Below are 9,275 nucleotides of genomic sequence, written 5' to 3'. Positions count from 1 at the left end.
TTACATGTTTGCTTATCATCATGATTAATATATTTGAATGCTTCCATATAGCTGCCAAAGGAAGAATAAAAAGCCTGGAATATGTAGAGGTAAAATGGCACAGAACATTCATCTGGCTTCTTGTAAATAGTCACAAAATCTTTCCCATCTTAAAGATCCTGAACTACATGACAGTAGCTCAAGGACAGCCTTTTCTCCAAAGCAAGCGGCAAGTAAAGGACAAAGCAAATCACATGTGATTTGTGGAACCAAGAAAATAGTAATAATAATATTTCCCCTTTTCATTACAATTAGAACTGGATGAATTGTACAAAATACCATCAGTACACTAGAGAAGATTACTTTTAAATGCTTACCTAAAATGGATTAAGTTTAGTTGGAAAGAGAACCAAACCAAAGTGCTAATATAACACCAAGATGATTAGGGAAAAGCAGTAATGCCTCACACAACAAAAAACTTCAGTGAGAGACAACACTATGTACACTACAGTTCCAAATTAATCTCTTTTAATTCTAAAATTCTGTACGTTAGATATATAGGCCTCTTGCCTACTAGAAATCTACTGCTCAAATTAGATTGAAGCACTTGGAGTCACTGTGAATAAAACTGTATTCCTTCATTTTGAACATTGCTCTTATGGATGTTTTCAGACCCTTTGCCCTCAGAGGTCTGCAAGTGTGCTTTGTACAGAGGTGGTCATACTTATGGAGGACAACATCCAGTTGGCTAGGAGAAGCCCAAAGATGTACAGACGCACAGCCAAAACAACTAGTTTTAAAATAATCCTCTGGCAATATATTAATTACCCTTAAATGTTTGATTCTTTGGAATTTTTAACTTGATACTGGTAAAGCTATTCATTCAATTGAATATAGTGTTTCACTGTCTATTTTTTACTGTTAGAATATATGCTTTTTAACAATCAATATTAAATTCCTGATCAACTTAAATCTCAGCTGCATAATTGTTTACAGATTAAGTCCTAGGAAAATGCTCAGAAAATGGGTAAATATTTTCATCCAAATTATGGGTAAACACTTTGATGTTCAAACATGTCATTACTTGCAAAAAAAAAAAAAATCCCAGTAACCTGAGTTCCCCATACTTGTCAAAAGACATTCCTCATTCCTCTTCTGTCCTGTTTACAAGCATGTTTTCCCTGCTGTATTGACTGTAGTAGCCCAGAGCAGTTAGGTCTTACTTAAATGGTGAAAAACTGTTAGTGAACTGTTTCTGTGTTTAGGCTTAACAAGTATCTTTTGATTTAAACTCTAACTTTGATTTGATGACTCCTTTCATACCCAAAAGAACTAGCTTCATCTTAAGGTACAGGAGCTGTAAACTAGTACACTGAAGAATGACACAGCACAAAAGGAGTTACAAAGTGACGTGCTTTAACAGAAAGCAAAGACAAATTTGTTTTTTTTTTAAATGGAATGCTGGTTGGCAAGTTGGCAGCTGTCTGTCTGCTGTGCTGTCTCAATAGAGGTTGGTTCATACTCACAATATTCTAAACACAGGTGCCAGTCTTGGGAGCAGAGACAAATATAAAAATTTCTTAAACCAGCTGGTTATACATGGTGGTTGGACTGCAGTAAAGGGTGCCTTTGTGGTAAGTAGAGGGCATTTTGTAGCTCACAGCAAGTAAAATAGTTTTTAGTTTACATTTAACAAGTTACAGAACAAGTTACAGATTAACATTAATCACAATGTTAATCACAATCTTGTTAATGCAGAACATTAACAAGATTGTGATTAACATTGTGATTAACATACAACTTCACAACAACTAAAGCTTCACCTGTGGAAGACACTGCCTTGTCGTCTATACGCACAATCTGGTTACCTCCTTAAATCCAGCAGAGAAGATTAGTCACGCTGAACAGCTGAGATTGCTGTTGTACAAAGCAACTGTTGTACAAAATGCATTTGCATTCTTCTGTTTTCACAAAAGACAGTGTCTGGGTGGAGTAAAGGGTAGTTGTAGGACAGCATTTCAGAGGGCTTTTGTCATGAAAAGTTTATGAGTTTGAATTTTTATGCTACACTTGTGCCCGGTAGTGGTAACCAAGCCAAACTGTAGTACTGATCTTGTGGAATCCAGCAAAGCTTTCAGAAAAATCTTCCTGGCTAATCTCTTAGCAAGAAGCTTCTATTGTCTGAATGTTTTGGTTTTTTTAAAAACTTTGAAGCTAAGAACACATCTTGCCAGTGTACTGTAGGAATTTAATTTAGAGGCCCAGGTACATATATCATTCTGCATAGTATCTGAAGACTACAATTGTGCTTTCTCAGTCTGTGTTGCAGTAAAAAAGTGCCAGAACAGGCACAAGGGTAGACTGCAGCATGGACTGGTTTTCATCCTTCCTGTGTTCTGTTACAGTAACACAGCCCCTTAAATTCTTAAAACTAAGCTGGGGATTTCTCTACTGTGCATTGCTCAGCAGAGAGATCCATCCTTGTCAGAGGACTTATCATCTGCCACCAATCCACACATAGGCTTACAGAAGTATGACTGTACAAGGTAGCCAACTTCAAAGTTACTAATTTTACTGCTACCTGATTGCAATTTTATAATTGATAGGAAGGAGAAAGCCATTGCAGAGGCCAAAATGCTTTGAATCAAGCCTCCAGAGATTTACTTGTTTTCCTCACTGCAACAGTACTAAAACTGCACAAGAAAATACTACTTCATTTGGGCCCTTAGTCAAGCCTTTAGAAGATAATCAAAACTTTCTTGTTTTGCTTGGATCATTACTGCATTTGGAGGAAGAGGTGACTCAGTTGTATCATGACCTTCCTTTGTTCACTTCTGTCGTCCTTCACCATTGTCAGGTAAGTGGTTCTTTGTATCTTCATGGTTTTGAACTAATGAGGGGAAAAAAAGGAAAAGGAAAAGGTACAGAAATCTCTTAAGAGGCAGTAGTTCTTCATATAGAAAGTTCTATCTAGAAAACAAATTTTGTAAGGACTATTAAATACTATATAGTACAGTAAAGTTACAGATATCAATTAACGAGTAGGTTCAATGATGCAGAAAATACATCACACTACAAACATGGGGGAAAGTTCAAAAAACAAACAGAAATTAGCTAGGTATCACTTGTTGCAGGATACCATGCAAAATATGATCTTAACACTTTAACCATATTTAGGTTAAAACTGGCTTTTTTCTTTTTTACCATTTTCACTCCCGGCAAGTGCTGCTTGCTTGTCAGTTTCTGATTCAGCTTCATTCACATCTGAATTGTAATCGACATCCTTGTCCTGGTTCACTGCTTCACGGTCCTGTTTGTCTGGAAGATTAAAATAAAGTCATTTTATGCTATACCATCTGCACACAAGAAGAGTGACTGTAAACATCTTCCACAGAATTAGGTTGCTGCTGAATGAATTGCTCTTCTGAGTAGGTTTTTATATTATTTTTTCTTTGAAGTGTTAATTTTCAGAGCAACTTTGGCTGTAAATCCTGCCAAAGTAGATAAAAGATAATCTTTTGGGATTTGGAAAGCATAGCAAAATCAGCTAGCACTCTGATGAATATAAAGAAGGAGCATTGCATCATTTCAGAATACACTGAATGACAGCCTAAGGAAGGGCAAAACCTGAAGTAATTGCTGAAAACCCCTTCTTGTTTTAGCTTGTCCAGCAAGAAGAATGCTATAACTATAGTAAAAAGTGTTAAATGATGTGCCAAGTTGTCACAAAAGTACTTTTCTCCTAGAAGATTTCCTTCACCCAGCCATTAACTGCTCTCAATCAACATTTCTTGACTATCAGATTTCTTTATATAGAGGACTCAGACATAAATGGTAAAATTTCTGATTGCCAAACTATTGTCCTTATTTTTCAAATAATCAACCAGAAAAAAAGGTAACAGCAGAGAGGTGTAAGCAAACCTCACTTAAGATGGATCACAGCTTCTCTTCTAAATGTTCTTAAGACAAACCTTCCAGTTAGTAAGCAGCTAACAAAGAGGCTTGAAAATTTTAAGCCATATGTCATTCATGTTCAGACCACCACATGCAATAGATTTTTATAGTTATGGACCTAAATGTCTAAAAATTTCAGAAGCAGCTCTTATTGAAAGAGGATGCCATGGACTACTGAAGAAGTCTTTCTACCTTAAGCTCCTTTGGCTACAAGGAACCTGTGCAGTAAGGTTGAATAATAAAGCCTGAAGAACATCCTCCTAGCCTTTTTAGCTCACAGAAATGCAGGCCTTTGAAAGTGAGTTTTCATGGGCTGCATGGCAGAGATTTTTCCTTGCACTAATTGTTGGATGATTTTTTAAAAATCTACTCTTTCTGCTATTTACTTCCATGAAAATTAAAACAGTTTAGGTAACTTGTAATTACATCTCTTTGGGGTATAGCCTGATCTGGCCAGTATCTTTTAGGATTAGCTGGAAAAATACTGCTTTAGCAATGCAGATGAGATTATTTATCCCTGCCAAGTTAGCAACAATATTAACACTGAAACCTAAAATTCTAAGGATGCGTTTACTAGAAAAGCATAAACAGCATATTTTGTGGGCATCAATTCCTGCTCTGACTGCCATAAGGCTGCCTTTTGATTACTTTAGGCTACTGATACCAAATCCCTCAAGACAGTGCAATGTCTAGACACTGGTCAGATTTAGCCACAGTATCAATACTCTGCTGCTTGGTGCTGTTGAGATGTGTAGCTCAGGGTCACTTGACACATGCCAGAAACTGGCACCTTTACAAGATCTCATCCATGTTTTTGAAGACTCACAACAGTAAACTTCAGGTATCTGAAGTCCAAGTCACCAGTTTTACTCATGGTAGCTAATTTTGAAATACGAATAGCTAGTATTCACACACTGACACTGTAAAAAGACTAACTGCAAAACATCCATGCGTCTGTGCTCTACTCATCAATGCTTTGGATGATTAACATCTCATTCTTTTCAGATGCATCACATTATTTTAAAGCCCCAATACCAAAAAGTTTTGGGGTGAATTTCCCTCAACACTTTGTAGAGCCACTGGAGAGATAGTAGGGCTGTTATGGTGATGCAGATGAACTCAGCTTGGCAGCTTCGTGTTGCACAATCAGAAGCCTCCATCTTTAACTCATGGATTGTAGGTGACTGCTCAGGACTGACACCTTCCATATCACATTGGCCTTTATGAAAACTTGTATTAAGTCTGGCCAGCTTCCACCACTGTTGTAGAAATCATGCCCTATTCCACACTTTAATTTCTTTACTTTTCATCTTGTTACTGTTTTTAACAATACATGACGTGCTACAAACCGGCCTTCCCAGGGAGCAAGTCATCCTGCTTATCATCGTAATTTAGGAACTGTTCCCTCTCAACTTCCTCACTGGCAGCCTGCTCTGCTGCTGGCTCTGACATATCTTGCCCAGCTACATGTTTCTCATCCTCAGGTGGATTTGGGTCCTTCTCTGACACAGGCAGCATCTCCTTGTGACCTGTAGCAGCCTTGAGCGACTCTTGAGGTTTTTCCAACTGACTAGAAAGCTGCTCTTCTTCTGCCTCAGGGTCCTGTTTTCTCATGTCAGTTGGGCTGTCTGTCCTTTCTGAAAACAACAAAAATTATTCTGAGTTAAAAAAAAATGCTTTCCAGTGGGGCACAAGTTAAAAACCTTTAATAAAGAACGCTTTATATTTCTCACTAAATGATTGGTTTCCTCTGAAATAATATCTTCCAATACCAAAGATAAATACCAAACATAAGACAACTTGTGTTTTTCCTACTGGGAACAGCTAAATAAGGGAATTTTATTTACTGTCAACAGATTCATGCTTCCTTAAAATTTTGGAATGTGTGGTTGGGCAAGAAATAGAGAAGTTTAAATAGAAATTGTGGTGACCTATATAGGCATTAGGTTTCTGTGTGTTACATCTCATTATCAACAATAAAATTGATTTGGTGTTCAAAAAAGTAGCTCAGGACAAAGCATCACACAGGCAGATTTGCAAGTATCCAAGCCTGTTCTTGTTCAAGTGCAAGAGTACTATAATTTTTAGTTGACATTAGCATATATCTTTTCACCTGTATCTGCATTTCTAATTTTACAAATGCACGAAATTTCTCAACTAAACTATATGTAGATGCTGTCTTCAGCTGCTAGCTCTCTAAAATGAGAGTTGCATGCTCCCAAGATTGTAATTTAAGATAGCATGTAAGAGTAAATAAATTTAAGAATTGAATTTCTATCACATACACTCCTATGCAAAACAGACATACAAGGTTACATTCATTCAAATTAATAGTTTCTGAAGTTTAGTGCCAAAAGGAACCATTAGGCTAACTAACCTAAACCCATTTGTATAATTTCTTTCACTTGCATTTTGCTCAATGACAACACATGGGAAGTATGGATGTGTGTTTGTTGTAAGCCTAACTTTCACCTATTCCACAGGGAGGAGGGATACCATGCTGAATATGTCAAACTTACTAAGAAAGTAAATTTTAAGTATGCTTGAAAATTATTCCTTCCAAAAGTTGGGTATTTTCTCCATATTAAATGAGGAAGATGACTCCAGAATTGTGAATATTTCTATTTTCTGATGTGTGCAACATACCTACTACAACAAAACTGCACCAACAAATCTGAGTAAGTCTTCCTTCAGCTGGAAACCTGACTGATGTTCAGACTGTTGGTGTCACTTTTTTCATCTTTATTTGGTGTACAAAAATGTTCCTAAATGTTCAGTTTACAGAAAACAACCTTTCTTAACCAGTTGTTAGTCAGACAAGGATTTTCATCTCACCTTTAGCCTGCATAAGGTCTGTCTTTCTTATTGTAGGTACTGCTTTAGGAACATCTTCATTGGTTTTCTGCTGTTCCAAGTCAGCCTGCTTGAACCCTGTTTGCTTCAAGGCTGGCAGTTGAGTATCAACCTGTAAAGTGAATGCAGCAGATAAGCACTGGTCTATATAACTGCACCTATATTTGGAAAGGGAAGTAGAATTTACGTAAGAATTTTGCACAGAGAAAAAAATCCCAACACACTCAGAAATATTTGGACTGAAATTTTTATTGGTAATAGATGTACTGTACAATTCTGAATATGCAGTAATGTTTCTATGTAACAGCATCAGAATTTCAACATACCTTATTTAACTGCAGCTAATGATGAGATTACTGTCCTTGGTTATATTGTATGTCAGAGTTGGCATATTTGCCTACCTGAGACCCGCTTCCATCTCCTCCCTATCTCAGTATCTAGTGGCTGGCAGTCCTGTGCTTGGTACTGTCCCTGTCAGTGAATCCCCTCATCTGTAGCATATGGAATAGGGAGCTCCGGAATGCCATGTCATCACCTCTCCATAAATTACTCCCAGACTACGTGAATTAAGTATTTGGGAAGGTAGGTTTGTAGTATACCTCTTAAGAGACACAGGACTCAGCTTACGATTCACCATTAATTCCAGGTGAAAATGAAAGATGGTCAGTGAACTGAGGGATGTACCCAGGGGCTTTCACACAGGTGAAATTAAGAAAGCCCATACTCAAGGAGGGGAATCTGGAGCTGCCTGTAGAGAATGGTGATTCTCTGGCTATGTCCTCCATGTTTCTGGAGTTGCGTGAAGGTAGAAGAGGTTTGAGAAGATGGGATGGGCATGCTTCCCCTAATGTAGGCCTATGGTTCATATGGTACCCCTTGAGGCACTCAGGCTGTTCTGTTTATGGTCATTGCTCATGCAGTCAAGACCCTGCTTGCCCTGATATATGGAGTTATTCTTTCCCCACTGTCATCTTAGAAACACTAAATGAGGGTATAAAGCCAGGGCCAGTGGGGAAAGAGCAGAGCTCAGTTGTTTGTGGATGAATTTACGAGAACAAGCAAAGAGAAAGAACTGAGAGGAAACCCATTTGTTCTGTGGGGATTTTTTGGTTGCATTTTTATTTTTTGTTTCATTAAAAAAAAAAAGCCAAATATGCAGAAAAAGAGCAAGCATATGCACATTCAGAGATACAAACCTCTTTGTGTCTGGTACCATACGAATGACTGGGCAATCTTATGGTACAGGAAGTCTCAAAGTTGACACTATTGTTTTCTGTTACCAGTTGTCATTGGTACTGTCAAGACTGTAGGTTCCCATTTATCTAAAGAGGGCAGTAAAACACTATGTTGCCAAATGTTCATTCAGTCATTTGGAAAAATGACCACAGACAGAAGTAGGTCAGTTACCAAAAAGCCAGATTTGCAGCATGACTACTTGGCTGTTTTGAAAAGCATTTAATTTCCACCAAAGCCAGGCAGAACAAGATCTTTTTGTGTCAACACCATGAAGCCCAGTATCAGCAACTAATCTAGCATTAATGCTTGGTTAGTGCAGTAAAGATATTCAGAAGAACTCCATCTTCCTTCAATCAGTAAAACAAAAACACTGTGTTTAAACATGGTTCTGTTATGTAAATATTTTAGCTCCTTAAGATCACTCTCTATAGTAGAAGTCATCAGAAACTGAACGTAAGACCTTTTTTCGCTTTTTGTTGGGCATGAATTCTTCTGCAAAAATACTGAGCCTGGACTTAACAGCAAAAAGTTACCTATTAATTACACATGCAAAATCCCTTTACTTGCCTTAAATTTATAGCTAAGTAATTCTTAATGTCAAATAGATTCAAAAGGCTTATACTGATTTTTTAAAAATTTAAGTAGTTGGATAAAAAGATCATAATTTAACATACTGTATTTTCTTCAGCCAAGAAGTATACATAATTCTTCAAATTATAGAGCCCTAAGTAAAGCTGTTTAGTTATTAACCAACCAACACTCCATTTTCTTTCTGTTTTAAGACAAATTTTTCTATTACATAAGCACATACATCTTAAAAATAGGAATTACTCCAGCTTAAAACACTGGACAAAAGCATACATAGATTTTTCAGCGTCATCTTGCACTAACTATAACTGTGTATGCTTTTATAAAAGCAAAAGGTTGAAATTCTTGGGCAAGCAAATAACTGAGAAAGTTACAGCTTTGCCAAAGAAACACTGCCACAGATACTAGGGAACACAAACAGACAGAAATTATTTAGGCAGTAGCTATATTATCCGTTAGCTCATTTGAGACCACCCTATTTATATATAAAAAGAATAAGAGATAACCTGCCCTGCCTTACAGATAATCTGTTTTGAGTAAAAATTGCCTCCAACTACACGCTTTTGTTCAGGAGACTGAAATTGTCCTGCAGAGGGAGGGGCTTCAGTAAAACTCCTCAAGTTCCTTCTCAGATAATTTATCTTCCAAACTGAAAGTGGTAAAAA

General features: G+C 37.2%; 1 protein-coding gene across 10 annotated transcripts in view; it reads right to left on the bottom strand.

The window, feature by feature from the left end:
- Nucleotides 1-490: 490 nt before the first annotated feature.
- Nucleotides 491-9,275, bottom strand: part of GOLM1 (golgi membrane protein 1) — a 35,727-nt gene continuing 26,942 nt past the window's right edge. For 9 of the 10 annotated variants that reach the window (XM_039729569.1, XM_039729578.1, XM_039729573.1 and 6 more), the window contains 4 exons: nucleotides 6,769-6,898; nucleotides 5,283-5,570; nucleotides 3,184-3,297; nucleotides 491-2,869 (listed from right to left, as the gene is read on the bottom strand). In XM_039729569.1, coding sequence (XP_039585503.1) covers nucleotides 2,808-2,869; nucleotides 3,184-3,297; nucleotides 5,283-5,570; nucleotides 6,769-6,898 — 594 coding nt within the window. In that variant the 3' untranslated portion in view covers nucleotides 491-2,807. The remainder of the gene's footprint in view (nucleotides 2,870-3,183; nucleotides 3,298-5,282; nucleotides 5,571-6,768; nucleotides 6,899-9,275) is intronic. The other variant, XR_005629868.1, reaches the window with a different exon arrangement.

This window comes from Passer montanus, unplaced genomic scaffold, assembly GCF_014805655.1.
Source record: "Passer montanus isolate IOZ18808 unplaced genomic scaffold, ASM1480565v1 scaffold7, whole genome shotgun sequence".
Lineage (NCBI taxonomy): Eukaryota > Metazoa > Chordata > Aves > Passeriformes > Passeridae > Passer > Passer montanus.
The sequence above is the reverse complement of the archived record's forward strand: the minus strand, read 5'-3'. Positions and strand labels throughout refer to the sequence as shown.